Source organism: Colletotrichum aenigma (assembly GCF_013390185.1).
Source record: "Colletotrichum aenigma strain Cg56 chromosome Unknown KSG_Cg56_contig01, whole genome shotgun sequence".
NCBI lineage: Eukaryota > Fungi > Ascomycota > Sordariomycetes > Glomerellales > Glomerellaceae > Colletotrichum > Colletotrichum aenigma.
This window is the reverse complement of record NW_023500907.1, coordinates 2,709,318-2,727,192: the sequence shown is the minus strand read 5'-3', so window position 1 is coordinate 2,727,192 and position 17,875 is coordinate 2,709,318. Positions and strand designations below refer to the sequence as shown.

General features: G+C 53.9%; 3 protein-coding genes across 3 annotated transcripts; 1 reads left to right on the top strand and 2 right to left on the bottom strand.

Moving 5' to 3' along the window:
* Positions 1-224: 224 nt before the first annotated feature.
* fhkC (putative serine/threonine-protein kinase fhkC) lies at positions 225-2,455 on the bottom strand (the record flags this gene model as incomplete). Its single annotated transcript, XM_037315989.1, has 4 exons — positions 225-664; positions 719-1,088; positions 1,139-1,731; positions 1,792-2,455. 4 exons carry the CDS (start codon positions 2,453-2,455, stop codon positions 225-227), a joined length of 2,067 nt encoding a protein of 688 aa, XP_037185478.1.
* A 2,496-nt stretch (positions 2,456-4,951) lies between these two features.
* Positions 4,952-8,289, bottom strand: cnt6 (putative ribosylation factor GTPase-activating protein cnt6; the record flags this gene model as incomplete). Its single annotated transcript, XM_037315988.1, has 4 exons — positions 4,952-6,254; positions 6,306-7,671; positions 7,727-7,793; positions 7,846-8,289. 4 exons carry the CDS (start codon positions 8,287-8,289, stop codon positions 4,952-4,954), a joined length of 3,180 nt encoding a protein of 1,059 aa, XP_037185470.1.
* Positions 8,290-12,862: 4,573 nt separating this feature from the next.
* On the top strand, positions 12,863-17,030 carry CGCA056_v000726 (Uncharacterized protein; the record flags this gene model as incomplete). The annotated part of the gene is made up of 2 exons (XM_037315987.1): positions 12,863-16,045; positions 16,101-17,030. 2 exons carry the CDS (start codon positions 12,863-12,865, stop codon positions 17,028-17,030), a joined length of 4,113 nt encoding a protein of 1,370 aa, XP_037185469.1.
* Between the last annotated feature and the right edge of the window lie 845 nt (positions 17,031-17,875).

The window sequence follows — 17,875 nt, the reverse complement described above, 5'->3', positions numbered from 1 at the left end:
TTCCCATCCAGCCTCTCGAACACCTAAACAGGACAAAAATAAATACACCCCCTGTTCACTGAGGGGATGTCATCACCGGCCCTACAGTCAACACAGAAATGGTCTCCATGGCTCGGATGGTCAAGAAACAAACAAATCCATGACCTTCGCCGACTGTATCTATGACTCGCGCGTCCCATACCCTAACCATGCTCCTAACAATTCACCAAAGTTATTATAACCCATTATTCCTCCTTGCTACCATTCTGTGCTTCTGTAGAAATGTCGGCCTTTGAATAGATGCTATCGCCGTCATCGCCAAACAGAGGCTGATCTCCCTTGCCGCCCATCTCCACGAATTCGTCAACGTTTCTTTGTGACGCAGGGTCGGCCTCCTTCGGTGTCATGATCGTCTTCGTCGTGTTCTTGGAATAGATCTTGACTGGTTTCTGCTTAGGGCCAGGGGATCTTTCCGCAACTGCTACCGAGTTCATTGAGCTGAGTAGTGTCCGCTCTCTGACGACACCGCGGCGGTGGACTTCTAAGCCCTGTATGCCGCCCACCAAGCCGTCGGTGCTGTCGTTGACTCCTGGTTGCTTCTGCGTCATCCAGGGGTGGTTGAGGCATTGGTCAACTGTAAAACGACGCTCGGGATCAACTACCAGCATTGAGTCGATAAGGTCCACTATCATAATGTTAGTCATGACGCATCGTTTTGTAGCGCTTCTGGGTCACCTACGAGCAGGGTCGCCTACTGAGTCCCAGTATGGCGAAGGGTAATCGAACCGGCCGCTCTTGATCTGTTGCGACAGCGTGAACGGGAAGTCCTTGGAATACAGTTCGTCTGAAAACGGCGGGAAGCCGCACAGGCAGATGTAAAGGACAACTCCGAGTGACCAAATGTCGACAGCCTTGGTGTACTTCCGGTGCCTACCCTCGGCCAAGATTTCAGGCGCCACATAGCTGGGTGTTCCGCACAGCGTCGTCGTGAATGACTCTTCACCAATAATTTTAGCCAAACCGAAATCAGCCAGCTTCACGTGCAAGTCTCTGTCGACCATCAGAATGTTCTCTGGCTTAATGTCCCTGTGGACAATGTTGCGATCATGCTTCTCAAAGTTAGCGGGCGGAGGACATCAAATGTCGTAACAAAACTTACCAGGTACTTGATGCCCTGGAACAATTGCGTAAAGAGTTTGCGCGACTCATCCTCGGTAAGCTTTTGCTTCATGACGATGAAGTTGAACAGTTCGCCTTCCGGAGCCAGCTCGAGGACCAGGTACACCGCATTACGTTCGTTAAACGTGTCTTTCAAGCATAGAACGTTGGGGTGACTAACGCCCATGAGAACGGCAATCTCCTGTTGCAGACCCTCCTGTTTCGATCTCTCCTCCATGCCGGCAGTCTTTGTGAAGATCTTGACGGCGTACCTTTGGCCAGTAGATTTCTCGACACAAAGGAAGACCTCGGCGAAGTGGCCCTTGCCAAGCTTCTCCAGTAGCGTGTACTGCTGAAGAAAAGCGCTCGTCTGCCGGCTCTTGGGGTATCTGAAGATGAAACGAGCCTTGTCGAGCACCGCGATCTCGTCCTGCTCCTGGAGCTCTCTGCGCTTGTTGCGACCCACGTTGGCTTCATTGACATATGTTCCGTTGCTAGACAAATCCTCCAAGATAGCCACGGTGTCACCGCCTTTGTTCTCCGTAAATAACAGGCAGTGTCGATTTGATACCACCGGGTCTTCAACAACAATGTCTGCCTTTTGTCAGCGCTGTCGAAACCCCGTTAGAATGGAAACCAATTCGCAAAGCTTACCACACTCCGGATGACGTCCAATCAGGTATCCACCCGAGGCGACGCCCTTGATCTTGGTCTTTTCGTAGGCCTCCTCTTCCTTCTTCAGGGGCGATTTGCCCTTCCTATCTACCGGCTCCGTCTCCTTAGCCTCGAGCTTGTCCGGCATGGGGCATGCTGCCCTCTTCTTCATGACCAAGCACTTGCCGTACTTGGTGTCTAGCGGGAAGAGGTAGCCCCAGACGCCCTCCTTCACCTCGTCCTCGACCTCGTCACATAGCACATCCTTGTTATCGGCCGGGTACTGGGAAAAGGCCTGTGTGTCCTGTGGAGGTGAGGAGAGGTTGGTGTGTGCCTGGGACTGGGAGTTGTCGTCCTTTTCGCGGTGGTTAACCTGGCTGGGGCGACCCTCGGGAGGCGTCGCGGTAGGCTCCTTATACACATCGTCCGAGTCTCCGGATCGCGTCACGGGCGACGGAAGGTGCTGTTTGTGGGAAACCGGGGTCTTATCGACGGATAACCTCTCGGAGCGGCGGGGCTTCTTCGCCTCCGTGTCTGAGTCTGGCAGAGAACCCTTTGCCAGGGGAAGACGGTTTAGGATCGCACACCAGAAGGCCGGGCAGATTAACAAGCGACTCACTCTTGGACGTTTCAATTGGCTCTTCTCTTCGCGCGGGGGCGCCATGACCTCGGTTTATACGAGGCAGTCAAGGCGTGCTTCGCGAATGATGGTGGATTGGTAGTGGTATTGGGAGGCAGCAGTAGAGACGTAATAATGGATCCCCAGGTAAGATGATGTGGCGATGGTCTGTATAACAGGCCGAGAAAGGATAGAGAAGCGGTCTTGTGCACAACAGCCTGGGGTATGATGTGTACGAGCGTGAATATGGAAACTTGTATGATGGAAGTGTGGGAGTGTTGCCTAAGGGAGAGCAGTTGGCGAGGCTCTCATTAATAAACCAGAGTGCAAGAAAGGCAAGGCCAAGGGACGGAGCGACGGTGAGCAGCCTGGAAATGGGAAAGCTAAGGTCAGGTAGGTAGGTGGTGTAGGTATTCGTATTGGACCGGGACTTCCAAGTGGAGAGGGAACCTTCCTTCCAGTGTTGGACCTTGGGCCTGGAAAAAGTACCAGACAGCTGAGGTGACCAGGAGGGATGGGAGACCAGGTCAGGCCAGTATGAGAGCTGAGGCAGGTACTGGTGTGAGCACCAACTACGCCGGCACCAGGCACCAGGCACTGCGCCCTGCCCTGTGAGGTGCGAGCTACCCTACCAGGTCAGGACCTCCCCCTGCTTTCTCTGGGGCGGCCTTCCACCTGCGCTGGACGGCTGCTCGGCGGACTGGGCTGGATTTCCCAGGCAGGAAAGAGTCAGGACAGGGCTTTCCTCACTTCGGATCGGGGGCCGTGCAATCGCAAGTGGGTCGCCGCGCTCTTGACTCTTCACGCTGATTCTGTACTCTGATAGGGATTGTATGACTGCACTGCGCAGCGAGCGAGATGTCAACTTTCTGGCGCGAGTTGCGGCCTAGAAATGCGGTCCATCGGTTGTTCCGCATACAATCCTTTGTGCCCTTCTCATGAATATCAGCTCCCCCTCTCCTCATGCCAATGCCACAGCCGTCTGATGAGTGTGGCAAACAATAATCCGGAAAAACTCACCAGCAGTTTCCAAACTTCACTGTCTTCCGGTTGCCCAAAACCTGGAGAGCGTGCCATCCAGATCCACGGGCGACAATCAGCGGGCTTGCTTCTGGGGCGTTCCGTGTTGCTGGGCGTGCAGTGTGGGCACCGGCTCGCAAGCCGAGTGAGCGAGCAGTGACGACGGGGAGCTGCAGGGTCGCAGAGCTTCCTGCGGGAAGACGTCAGGCGGGAAAGAGGCTTGATAGAGGGATGCTGGTGGAACTGTCGATCAGTTCAACATGGGATCGCGCAGTCTCGGAGGAAGAAGAGAGAAAAAAAAAAAAAGGGGGTCCCTCTTTCACTCCGACTTGCACTTGAACCTCGATCGTGGCAGCCGAGAAACCACCTGGGACACATCGCCGCGTGAGATGGCGTCCAGCCTTCATATGGTTCCCGTCCGAGTCGTCTTCCACGAAGTGGCGGGGAACTCGTTCGTGTCTTGTGCCCATCCCGTCTGCCGACTACCTCACACTAGGTCGAACACCCGCAGATGATAGCCCCCATGAATCATTCGGTGCATTCTCCCCCAAGCTACAAGGATCGAGATTCCGACATTCTGGTCAGCCAGCTGCTTTTACCCCCTGCGGATGGAAAGCTCCTTTTAGTAGAACCCGTTACTGGTTTGACAGGACTTGGTTCTGGTTTACCATCCGGTGAAAGGCCTTACGCGAACTCCCGTGCTGTCATCTCGAGTCGCCGTCCGAGACATATCGTCACGCGTCGCCAGGAGGGAGCACCTCAACTGGTCCCAGCCATGGAGCGAAAGCCCGCCATCTCTCATCACATGCGTGCTCGTGCGGAATCTCATCTCCATTTTCAACGTCGCGCTGCTTCGCCTGCCGCGGAGTACAGCCATAACGCTAACCTCGAGACGTCATCCACATTCGCCAATCCACGTGGGTAGCTCACCTGCCACAAGCTGCGATCTCCTTCGTAGAGTTATCCCCCCTCACCGAGAGTCACCGAAAACCATTTGATCTCAGATCGGTCTGGGCCGATCTGGAATTTCATCCCTAGTGTGAAGCATTCGTTGTGTTCATCATTTCATTATTATTACTATACACACTGATAAACTCATGCGCACATCGAATATCACTGTCTCTCAGCACCTCGTCTTTCCAATAGAGGACTACTCCAACGTGTCTGCTTTTTTGCAGACGTCTGTCGCCAAAGAGCATACATGCTGCATGTGAGAAACTGTTTCTCTGATCCATCTCCTGCTGTGCGACGACGATGGCAATTCATTCGGCAAAAATACCAGACGCGCAAAGCGTACGTCAAAATCTGGTAACGACAGTCGGGTACGCCAAGCATTTCTCCCGTGACCTGGCCAAAGCCGATATGCCCTCGTGTATCATTGCACTTTTAATAGTCATCCTCATCCGTTGAAGCCTGTTTCCCACCAAAGGAGGCATCATAACTGGAGCCGCGTTTAGATGCTGGGTATGCAAACGTGAAGCACATATCAAAGTGTGCCAGTCGATCGAGACGGGCAGGTCGCTACCTTTCCGGAATCGGACTCTTGGCCAAACGGCCTCCTGCGCTCACTCGCTTCTGCAGACGCGATTCCCTTTCGCGCGCTAGCTTCTGGTCGGGGCTCATATTGCCAGGGAGCGTCCCGACAGTATCGCTCGAAAATCCCGTGTTTCTGCCCCGTTTCTCTTCAATGTACAATTGAGCGCTTCGACTCAGGGGGAATGCCGGCATCGATGAAGGTATTTCCGCCCCGTTTTGAAGAAGCATCTCGGCGACTGGAAATGGCACCACCCTCTCCGCCTCCGATGGTTGGCCAGGGGTTGGTGAAGGTGATGCCGGATCAGCCGCTGCTAGCGCCAAGAACACTGCATGCGTACCCCTCGAACGATCCGTAACGTTAGGACTGGCCTTGAGAGCCAATGCATAAATAACCTGCTGGATTTCATTCTTCTTGATCGCCGCCAGCAAAGTGTCTTCGGGTGTAGGGTAACGAGATAATGTCGCCGAGATGGGCTCAATGTACGCTCTATCCGCGTACTTCGCCGTGATGAACCTCAGCCGCTGCTCGCGCGTTGCCTGGGGTCCAGGCTTCATGCCGGGTTCGAGCTTTGCCTCCCAAATCATATTCGACACCCGGTTTCCGACAAGCAACAAGAGTTCGACAATATCGGGGGTGAAAGAGTTGATGTCCAAGGTCAGAGACCTCACTTTGCTGATATGCGTACCAAGAGAGCGATGGATACCGCTACACTCGATGCAAACAATGATTGCCAGATTGATTGAGACCCACTCGACCTTGGTTCCGGATCCGCAGTCCGCGCACCAGCAATTGCCCTGGTCGTTGTCGCGGAGTAGTTGCAATAGCTTATCAGGGTTGTCGTCGTAACTCGAACTGGTAGATCGATGAGTGCTTGGCCGGGCGCCGACAGTTATTCGGCGCATCGGCGCACCGCTGTTGGAATGCGCATGGTGGCTGTTGTGCCCGACTGAAGGGCTCTTGCCCGTCAGGATGGACCCAATATCCTTCCTGATAGAGCCCGAGTCGGAAGCCCCAGGCCCGGATTTATCTCTGGCAACTCGGCCTTCAACAGCGCTTTGGAGTGCATTGTTGATAGCTAAGATCCAACTGTTCATGTCCTCTTCGGAAGTGGCCTGGTAAACTCGCTTATAATGTGGCGTAATGACTTCAAAGCAAAATCGACGCTCAGCGTTACGGGCTTCTCTCACAGAGGCCATTCTCAAATCGATTGGATCCATGTGAAGATCCAACCTTTGCTTCCAGTTACTGTATTCTGAAAGCTTACCCTGATCAAGTACAATCCAAAATCTACATCACGTCAGTATGGGTACATCCGCCAAAACTTTGGGCAGTGCTTACTTGTGCCAGCCCTGTTGCTTCAAATTGCGAGGGTCAACATGGTTGCCGGGCTTGCTGAGAGACCACAGCAAACCTTCCTTGCGCTGGGCACTGCTTGCACTTGACGTTCCGTAATCTTTCTCCTCCAAGTCACGGATGCCCTTGAATTTAGAGGCCTGTGCAGGGCTTCCAACTGAAGATGCGCCCAGACTACCTGGAGACCTGGACAATTCGGGAGAAACTATGGCCACGGTCGAGTTGGATCCGGAGGTCAGTGCGACCTTCAGTTGGGAGCCGGTACTGTCGGCTCGACCAAGGTCGCTGTCGGAGACGTACGCGTTTCCGTTTGAGCCCGCGACTTGGACTGAGCTAGTGCTGGCCAACGGGACTGGCTCCGGCTCATTGTAAGTTTGGTTGCCCTTTTCCAGAAGTCGCCTCTTTTCCTCTCGCTCGCGCCTCTGGTATTGATATTCTTTATCAGCCTCTTGAACCTCATTCGACAGCGCCTCCAACTGCGGCACCAAAGTGTCGATTTTCTTTGCGGCCTCCAAGAAGGTCCTCGTTTGGGCATCAGCATATCTTGTGAGGTGAGAGAGAACCTCTTGCTCCTTGCGTCCACCATGAAGATCCTGCATGAAGCTAGAGTAGTCGAACCGCTTAAGCTCAAAGTTGCGGCGTTTCGTCTGATACTTGGAGTCGCTCTCCGCAAGCTTCTTAGCCTTGACCGAGTCGTGGCGCTGGCCAAGATATCGAGAAACGTAAGCGTAGTAATCCTTGCTCTCCTCCTCGAAGTCTCGCTTTTTGGATTCAGCCTGTTTGATATCCACCGTGTAAAATTTGTCCAATGGATCAATGACAATGCGTTTGAGATTGACGGTATTCTGTCGCTCGTAGGACAGAATTTCCCTGGCAATTTTGTCGAAGTAGTGCTCAATTGCTGGCTGAACAGCATTCGCATTTGTCGATGATGCTTCACGGAGTGTATCGATGAATTCGGAGAAGTTCTTGTTGGCTTCCACCTGAGCTTCATGCGCCTGCTTGGCCATCTTTAGCACGCGCTTCATCTGTGTTCGCATGTTGCCCGTCTTTTGTTCCAGCGCTTTGATCGTTGCCCTGAAAACCGGCCCATCGTCTGGCACAAGAACATCGTCGGTTGGTTTCGGGCACGCAACATCAACCTTCACAGGCTCCTGAGCTAGGGGTGGCTGTACGGGGAGGAGTGTGGACGAAGACGTGTTGACCGGCAAGGGTGAAGAGGGCTCATCTAGCTCGGCGTTGCTAATGCGGGAATCGACAGACTGTGAGGATGCGACACGGATTTTGGGGGGCGCGGTCAAGAGGAACGGAGGAGACGGCGAGTTCGGGTGGCTCAGCGGCAGAGCGGCGTCTACGGGTGGTCAGTCACGAGCCGCAGATGTCGTCCAGGGATCACGAGAACTTACTTGATACCCAATACGAGAAGCTGGCCAAGGTGTGTAGCCGGTGAGCACGGGGGTCGTACTCGACGAACTGCCGCGGGATCAGATACTGCCACAAGTGGGAGGCGCGGCGGCCAACGTACGCTGCATGAGTTCCTCCATCCACCGCCTCTGTCTTCAATGGGCTTCGGAGGTTTCCATTTCCAGGTCCACTCGAAAGAAACCGAGGCGTGGCCTCCGGTCCCAAAGTCCCCTACCAACTCAACATTGGAGTTCTTGTGTAGATTCGGGTCGGCATGGAATTCGCGAGTAACGAGGTTCTCAACCTCGCGGGGGTTAGAGGCGTACACGTAGGTCAGTCCGCTGATTTGGGTGTCGACGTTGGCTATGGTATCGGTGGCGCCGCTGGTGACAAACTGCTGTCCCTGGCGAATGATAAAGGTAAATGTGAAGACTAGCTCTTCGTCATGTGTGAGTTTGAGGATGAAATTCGGAGCGCCGCCTGGGCTAGTAACAACTTCGGTGTCCTGCAAGGCGGCAGTCAGTGTCTGGTGCCCGAGACGAGGCCGGAAGGTGTTTTTGGGCATAGGGGAGCCTATGATTTGCGCCGACGAACCTGAATGAATTCTATGGGACTACTATCGCCGAGGGGGCGAGAGGCGGATACTCTGGTGGCAGGAAATGCATTGGGAACAATGTTTATAGAGGAACGCCTTTTTGGGTTCGAAATGACGAGGGAGGATATGGTTACTATTCAAGAGAGAGCAAAAAAGTCAGTGGAAAGCGACTGCGATGCGCCGCCAGGCTGCGTGCATGAACGGCAAGCAGGGCAGGCGGTGCAGGTATGGGACTGAGGGAGAGCGCACGTCGATTCTGGTCTCTTAGAAAGAGAGTCGCCCCGTCGTCGGGCTTGCTGCTAACGATGCCCATGTTGAGATGCTCATCCGGGGGTCAAGTGCGCATTCAAGAGGAGAAAGTCGAGGTTTCGGCAGCCAAAGGAGAGCCGCTGGAATCGTGGGCGGGCTTCGCAGCGCGGGGTCGCAGGTTGGCCAGGATCGTGGACATTTGGCGGCGCAAGACAAGGCCAAGCCACAGCCACGAGGAGCCTGTACGAGAATGTGGACTGGGCGGCCAGCTTTGAGACGCTGGAAGCGACGACGGCCTGAGCGGAGGGGAGAGGGTGAGAGGGAAGACTGCGACGAGAGGGCGGGGAGGCGTGGGCGTGGGCGGCGGCGTCGCTTCGAGTAGGCAACGGGAGCTAAAATGACAACAATGGCAGTAAAGTAGAAGTGTAAGTGGAAGAATAGAAGAAGGGGGAGAGCATGAGAGTCATGGAGATGCGAAGGTTGAATGTTGCGATATCAAAAGAGGAACTGGGCTGCGGCATGTCTGCCTCAGAGGCCTGCCACTGCCACTGGTGCGTCTGACTTCTTGGTGCTTGTGCTGCTCCTAGGTAGGTGTTCTATTCGCTCGGCGGGCAGTCGTGGGTACTTGGGAAATATGCAAATTCAAGCATGAGCGGGAGGTAGCATGTACCTTGCAGCTTCGCTTTCTCTCTCTCCTAGGTTCCTCTCACTGTCACTCTCTCTCTCTCTCCACACGCACAGCTGGACAGGCACCAAGCAGGGCACCTTGGCTTTTTAGGAAAGGGTGTCAGGGACTCTGGCTAGCCGGGACGTGGAGGGCCACAGGAAGGAGTCAAGGACGGGACTCAGGAACCTCCCCGTTGTGACGTTGAATCAAGCCCACTCCGGGCTCAAGGTTGGCAAAGACGAGATTGGCGCCGATTCACATTTATCCCGACCCCTGTCCACTTACCTACCTGCTGCGTACCTAGCAGGTAGTACTGCGGATACAGGCTATGATAGACCTTAAGGTGAGGTCCTCCGTCGTCTGCACCGGTTCTGACTCCTGCATCAAATTCGCTATGCCTAGCGTGTGATTTTTGCTAGGAAGGCAGGCTTGCGATTCCCAATGCTGGGCATCAATCACGCTCATCTCAGGGACGCTATGCGCGCGCACAAGTAGGTAGGTAGATCGCAGAATCACCACCACGGCGGCCTCTCATTAGCGGTCTCGCGGTGGGGTCAGCAGCACAAATGTCCGTCAACAGTGACCGCAGCACATGGGATCACCACACCACCTGCCCTGCACGTTGAAGCGCTCCAGAGAAGCTGACTGGACGACGCCCCTCCGCCGTCTCCCCTGCCCGTCGTCGTTGCCCCTCCCGACTTGGGGAAGCGAAGCCAGATGCAAGGACGCTCGACAGTCGCCTTACCTAATGGAACAAATCCAATTGCTTGTCTTCGAACTCGCTGTGAAAAAGGGAGGAAAAAAAAAAAAAAAAAAAAAGAGTCGATGATGAATGGCTGCTCACAGACCGAGTCGCGCCAAGACAAGAACAAAAGACAAAATCCGTTCACCACATTCCATCCTGCTGCACCAGGGAGGAGGAAAAGGGGCCAGATAGATACGTTTCGAAGGGACGCCTGCGCAAGAGGAGGGGTTTTGGAGAGGGGCTTCCCAGTCGGCCAGACCACCAGCGTAAAAGTCAATCGCTGATCTTTTGCCAGCATCATTTCGCGGCTTGCAGCACAAGAACCACTCCTCAAATCACCTCACTCTTGTTTGTTGGATTAGCTTTCACCCAATGGGTCAAACGGACCTGGGTCGTTCAAACTCGGCACCGGCAGCAGCCCACGCGACCTGAGGAACCAACACCTCGTTTCAGAGTCCTGCGTGCCCTCCCTTTGGATGCTTCTGCTGCTACTGCCGCTGCGGTAGAAGATGCCTCTGCGCGCGAGAAACGTGCGACGGACCAAAGTCAAAAGCCCTGCCAGCCAGTAGTTCCTGCGCAACCGCCTGGCCGGTGCGAGCTTATGCGACGTGCCGCCTTGACGATGCCGCATGCGACTGACTCCGAATAACTCCTCGCATTTCACCCTGTGGACCGTCACCTATTGTTGGCGTTTCCTCAATCAAATCGCCAGCCCAAGTCCTCGGCCGGCCCGCGACCACAGGACCACAGCCTGTGACGTGACAATGCCTCTTTGGGTGAACTTGGGGTTGGGCATCTCTCCTTTGCGCCTTATTGCTGCTCTGACAGCCGCATGCAAACCATGTATGGAATAAACAACAGACCATGCAATCCCCAGTTTCCCAGCCTCCGGCAAGGAAGATCCTCGGACAAAATTGGGACGGACCTGTTAGCTCGTCGACGGGATTGGGGACGTCGCGTTCGGATTGTCTGCCACGGTACAGAGTACTGCACTGCATTCTGCAGCAAGCAATTCAGGTGCTTTTGCTCCTACTGCTGCTGCTGCCGCTGCTGCTTGATTTATGAGTCGTTGAGACGCATCGTCGATCCACCGTTGGTTTAGACATTCGTATGGCGTTTCTTCTGCAGGCTGGCCCAACGTATCTCATCGCGTCGCGCGTCGTGTCGGCCGGTGTGCTCGTATTCTGCCAGACACTGACTAACACCGACGTTGCCCGTTACGCAAAGGTATGCAAACCGGTCATCCATGGGACAGTCAGGTTTCCTGCAAGTTGCAATTGAATCCGTGTTCAATCCGACGTGACAGATGCTTGTGGTATGGCTTGTTGATGATTGGCTGTCGATAATATAAGGTCGGCAGCGACCATGAGAAATGATAATGGTGAGTGTGATAAGAGCCGGGAAATGAAGAGTTGCCGCCGCATGACGGACATGCGCGTTCAGACCGCTCGTCCATGGTCCGGACGAACCACACTGATTTGCTGGTGCGAGCAGCCACGGAGATGGCCCTGGGTCTCGGGCGATGCGGTGGAGAACATGAAAAGAAACACAGCAGGAAAAAAGCACCCAAGCAGCCAAGAAACAATGCCGGCCGTAAACATGTGATGTTGGTTCTGTTTTCTCGGTAGAGGTGCCGTCCCGTTGCCTGCAATGCAATTGCAGCATGCCGTTGGATGTAAGATTATTGCAGCGACAGAAGGCTTGAACATGGTTTGAGGCGATGGCTGCAGAAGCCAGTCAGCAGCTGCCATTCAAGACATGATGATGAGATGCTGTTCGAGTATCTCTCTAGTTGGACACACATGTCGTGTAATTGGGTGTCATCAATCAGGAGAATGGAGGCGGCTTCTTGGTGAAAAGAAAAGCCCTGTTGAAACAGACCTCGAAAGGAACGCATCCTCCCCCTTGAGCAGTCGATCGAGGTGATTCACCAACGAAACCTTTGCTGCTTTTTGCCTTTGCCTTTCCCTTTTGCCCTTGGTCATCGTCTTCGCCGCATGGCTCCCTTGAGATGTCAGGGCCAGGCCGTGTAGATCCATTGGCAGAGGCACCACTGAGCAGCTCCCGTCCCGGGCTGGCCCTACACTTGAAAGAAAGAGAACGTCGTATCGTCAGGCCAGAGCTGCAGTGGCCTGTGATGCCCCCCTCCCCTCCATCTCAGTGTGCCCATAGCCCGGTCCCGTCAGGCATCATCGATACCCGATACATGCTAATTAGAGGGAAAGAGGAGTGAGCTCTGGTCGAGAAGCACATCGTATGGAACCTGACTCTGCGGCCCTCAGGCGCTGTGGCCCAGTCAAGCCCAGTGGCCACCCTACAGAAATACCTTCGACTGGGGCAGCTTAGCGCCGCGCAGGGCCGCAGGTACCACCGTGCCACCTTTTCCTGAAAAGTACAAGGGGTCCCGGCAGTCACCACAATCCCCTTTTCTGCCAATGACGTGTGTCACCTGCTGGCCAAACATCAACCCCAAACCTACAGAGGGTCCCCGAGCGGTTGCTTGACCGTACCACACCACCACCGATCCTCCACCTCCACGGCCGCCCTCTACGACTTCAAGTCGTCAACCTCCTTTCTGACGAGAGACCGGCCAACTCGTTTCGCCTCCGCTGACCCAGACTGCTTCTTTGACAACTAGCCGAGCCGCGGTCTACCACGACACACGACGAGTTTACCACGGCCACGATCTCGACGACTGCCCACCGCTCCCCATCGACTGCCTTGCCCCCAGTACCTCAAGTCGAGATACTATACCTGGGCCTTGCACACCTGGCCGTACTGCGCAGGTTCGAGAATGACTGCTCTTTCGACATAATCGCTCTCTCGATACCGTCGTATACATCCGATCGTCGAATCCCCGCTTTTACGCACCCCTTGCGACCATGTCGTCCGCTTCTAGGAGCTCGTGGATGCCAAACCGTGGTCTGAGTAGCAACCGCCTGAGCACCAGACCAAGAGGATTCTCCAGAGGAGCTGCTGTCGTCAGCCACGATGATGCATACACATTTGCCCTACGTGTCGCCTACCTCAACTATCTTCTGCAACCGAGACAGAAGCGAAAGCAATATGTGCCCGCACCAAAACCTGCCCAGCGTTCTCATACGAGCGTCACAGAGCTTGTTGGCCAGTTCGTCTCCGGCGGCTCCAACAGCATCAAGCTCCCGCATGGCTTCCAAAAACCTCTTGAGAAGAGAATTAAGAATGTTCTCACCGGAAAGGAGCCGATGCAGGGTTTCAACGATGCAGCTCTCAAGCGCAGCTTCGCCGAAGCCTACACAGCCTTCACCGAGAAGAACTTTCAAAAGTCTGTCGAGAAGGATCGCAAGCTGGAGCCATATGTCCTTATGTTCTACTCTTCCGCCACCAAAGCAAACCAAAAGCACGCCGCGTTAACCTCGGCAGCTGACGATTCGTGGAAGGAAGTGGCCGACAGACATATGGCCATGTTTATTCGACTGGTGGCGCAAACCCTGCGCGATCAGGGGCATGACAGAGACAGACCCGAGTTGATGAGCCGACTGCACACGCTGGAGAATAAGCTGCTTACTAGGGATCAGAACCTTTCCATTGACGCCAGCCAGGACGGAGGCACTACGATCGAGGTCATCGTCCCCTTGAGCTACGACGTGAAAGATATGCCACTGGTTCTAACGGTAGCTCGCATATTTGGCCGCCTGAACTCCGAAGTCCAGACCGATATCGATGCCAACCGCCAAGTCTGGACTGAGGAATCTGCTTTGAAGGACGTAAAAGCGTATCAACAGCGTCTCGCCTCTGACGCTCCTGGCGCTCTCAGAAGCGAGGACTTTGACCTCGAAGACGCTTTTCAAGAGTGGAAGGGATCCGAGGCACCACATCTGTCACAGATCATCCTCGACATCTTGACAGTACGACCCGAACTTGCTAAGACGTCATCAGGAGCTGATAAGCCTCTCCCTGGGCGACCCATGTCCATGTTTGGCAACCAGCAGGCGTACTCCGAAATCAGCAAGGCGATCTCTAGCCCCGATGGGTCCATTCTCAACTTCGACAGCTCCCTCGGCCTCGGTTCTTTGGGGCTCGAAGACCCCAACGAGAGCTTTGAGGAGGCTGTCTACACGTTTATTCCCCCAGACGCAAGAGCGTTTTACAAGGCCATACTACAGGTGTGCATGACATATGATCAATTACATGCAGATCCTGCTGCCGAATGGACGCCCATTTCTAAACAGTCGACCGACCTACTCATCGAAATTTGCGTCTACTGGCGCATTCCACAATTCTCGAGACTGGTTTGCTTCGTTGAAGCGTCTGCCAAGAAGTTTTTAGACAGAGAAATTGGTGCGGATGAGCTATCTGTCGCCATGGAATACGTCAAGTCTTCTTCGCCCGAAGTGAAGAAGCCCCCACATCTTCATCAGTACAACCTCGGACTGGCTTCGATCGATCAGAGTCGCTGGACAATGCACGACTTTGCCATCTACCAGCAAACATTGAATGCGCTCTATGATGCTCTCCTACGAGATCTCTACGATCTCATGATTCGATGCTACGAGTCCAAGCCGCCACCAATTGTATCAGTGATGATGCTTCTTGAGGAACACATTCTGCAGGATCCTGCGTTTTCTCCGAAACCAGAACAGACTCGGGAATTCGCCAACCATCTTACGGAGGGCTTGAAGCGTGCCGCTACAGAGGTTTATAACGCCTTTGTACACGACAAACTCCCCAATCATGCTTCCGAATGGGAATTTACACATGTTGTCGAACTTGGCCGGGCTGTGACCAAGCTTTCTGACAAGATCAAGAAGCGGTACAAGAACATTCCCGACATCATGGGCGTTCAGCCTTGGCAAGTCTTAGTCGAAGTCATGTTTCCAAGTTTCGAGAGAGACGCACAACACATCATCGAACGAACCATTGCCGTTGCGAAGGAGAAGGGTGTGGAAATCAACATGCAAGATGGTTTTGATCTCTACAAAGAGCTAGTCTCATTGAGACAAACTCACCACGCTGCTCTACCAGACAAGCCGTTCGAGTTTCAGATTGAGGAGCTCCTTGTGGACTTCGTTTGGAGATGGGTGCGCAACGCTGAGACTATGATGGTTGACTTCGTGGGCAACGCCATCAACATAGACGATTTTGAAGTTCGCAAACGGAGTTCCGACGACATTCCCAGCGACGCCGAGCGCCACAGTCTGTCCATAATTGACATGTTCATGTTCTTCAGGCAGACCACGGAACAGGTGTATCAGCTCGAGTGGGATAGTGATGTTCACCACGCCCGATTCATGACTGCCCTTGCTCGTTCTTTTGCAGCTGGAATAGGGCAGTACTGTGAAGAAGTTGAGAAGATGTTCGCCAAGGAGATGGATCGGCCGACTGCCCAGGACGAAGCGGCGGCCAACAAGACAACCCAAGAAATGTTCAAGCAATACGCTCAGATTGCTCGGGATGCTTGGAACAGCAAGGAGGCGCCCGAGCCTTTCCAGTTCTACCCGCAGTCATTTGTCAAGCTTAACAATATCGAATACGCCATGCAGGAGTTGGATAAACTAGAAAAGAGCATGAATGTTGATGCATGCGCTGATGTTTTGCGGAGGGCGGAAGGTGCTAAGCAGCAATCAAGACGACCTAACAAGTACGTCTTTACAATCAAGGTCGTCGAAGCCGAAGACCTGAAGGCATGCGACCCTGGTGGTTACAGTGATCCTTACGTGGTGCTTGGGGACGAGTACCAGAAGCGTCTCTACAAGACGCGAATCGTGTACAGGAACTTGAACCCACGATGGGACGAATCGGTCGATATCACCGTATCGGGTCCTCTCAACGTCATCGCCACCATATGGGATTACGACACCTTTGGTGATCACGACTTTGTTGGTCGTACATCACTAAAGCTTGATCCTATTCACTTTAGTGATTACCTGCCACGAGAATACTGGTTGGATTTGGATACGCAAGGCAGAGTTCTATTGCGTGTCAGCATGGAAGGCGAGCGAGACGACATCCAGTTCTACTTCGGAAAGGCCTTCAGGCATCTCAAGCGAACGGAACGAGATATGGTTCGCAAGATCACGGATAAGGTAAGCAAGCAAATGCATATCGCTGACGAAGAAGAGACTGCTAACGCCCGATTAGCTCCGAGCTCAGATCAGCGCCACCATATCCCATGAGACTTTGCGAAGTCTACTAAAGGGTAACGGAATCGGATCTTCCGTGACTGCCTTATGGAAAAAGCGAGCGTCCACGATGCCCGTTGTCACTACCCAAGCCGACATCGAGAGCGCCTTGCAACCTCTTTTCCACTACTTTGATCAGAACTTCGCCATTATGAAAGAGACGCTAACGGATGCCACAATGTTGGCGGTCATGACACGCCTCTGGAAGGAAGTCCTCATGGCGGTTGAGAGCCTTCTGGTACCCCCTCTCTCAGAAAAGCCCTCGTCACAGAGACCATTGTCGCAGAAAGAATCGGACATCGTTTACAGGTGGTTGGAGATGCTTTTCGACTTTTTCAATGCCAAGGACGAAAGTGGCGAGCAGCTGGGTGTGCCGCAGGAGGTGCTGAGGTCACCCAAGTGGCATGAGCTGGCGGCTTTGAATTTCTTCTATTTCGAGGAAACACAGAATCTCATTCGAGAGTCAGAGCGTATGGCAGCCGCCAACGCTCAGCGGGCGCAGCAGATGTTGCTACAGGAAAAGCACGAGAACCGATTGTCCGCACCGGCGACTTTCGGTCCAACCTTCAGCGGCGGTCCCGGCTCTTTTGCTAGCATGGGCACGATCCGTCGCGGCAAGTCCATCATGATGAGCCGAAATCTGGGAACGATGCGGCGGGCCAAGGAGGAGAAGCGCAAAGAGGCCCAGGCGGATCCCAGCGACGATATGATTCTTCGTATTCTCCGCATGAGGCCGGAGGCGGCTCCGTACCTTCGCGAAAGACACAGACAAAAGGAGCGACAGGCGGCCGCCGCCGCTGCAGCACTTATCGTCAAGAACAGCGTAAACCAAGGGTGGAACTCGGGTGGTGCGGGCGCGTACGGCCGCAACAACCTCCCCCGGAGGTGAGGAAGGTGAAGATTATGAGCTCGATGTTTTCTTGTTGAACGGAGGCGGCGTTGGCTTCCTCGGTCTTCAATTTTTTGGCTTTGCGTGCGTTGTTTGCTCGTTGTAGAAGGAGATGGATGGAACATTTCGATACCAGAGGCCGAGAGAGCAGAACGAATGGTTGACGGGATGGGAGACATGACACACACGACGCAGCAACGGCTTTTTTGATTTCTCTTTTTCTTTTCCTTCTGCAAACAAATCTTTGGTAGCGGTCCAAGGAATCATGACAAGATGTAGATACCCTCGCTACGATTCTTAATATCCCTCCACCCCCCTTGACCGACGGCGGCGCCTTTGTTTACGGAGACTTGGGGTTCATGGTTTTTGCGTTTTCTCTTGGTTGGCATTAGATTGCAGTTGGTAGCAGTTGGAGAAATACGACACCAAACCGTACGATTGTGCTTTCTATTGCCTGTGATTGTCTTTGTGCGGGTGCGGCTTGTATAGTGTCGTTTGTCCAGGAATTGCTGGTTAGATGGGGGTTCAGCTGTAGAACTGAGGAATTGAGGTTACCCAAGGGGGAGAGTCATCGATACATCAGCATAACGTGTCCGACGGCAACAAAAACAGGACACAAGTGCTACTGCTATTGCTGGTTGTGCCACAAACTGGGAAGGGTTAATCACTACAGCCAGGCAGGGACAAGCACAAGCAAGAGGGGAATTGCCCTGACATGTACGTTTGCTCCAAGTTGGATGGTTCATCTCGAATAAGGCGAGTTTTGTAGCTTCGTGATTTGATGACAATTTCTTTTCACAGCCAAATACAGCTAGAATGATTAAGCCGCGACGGCGACTTCGACT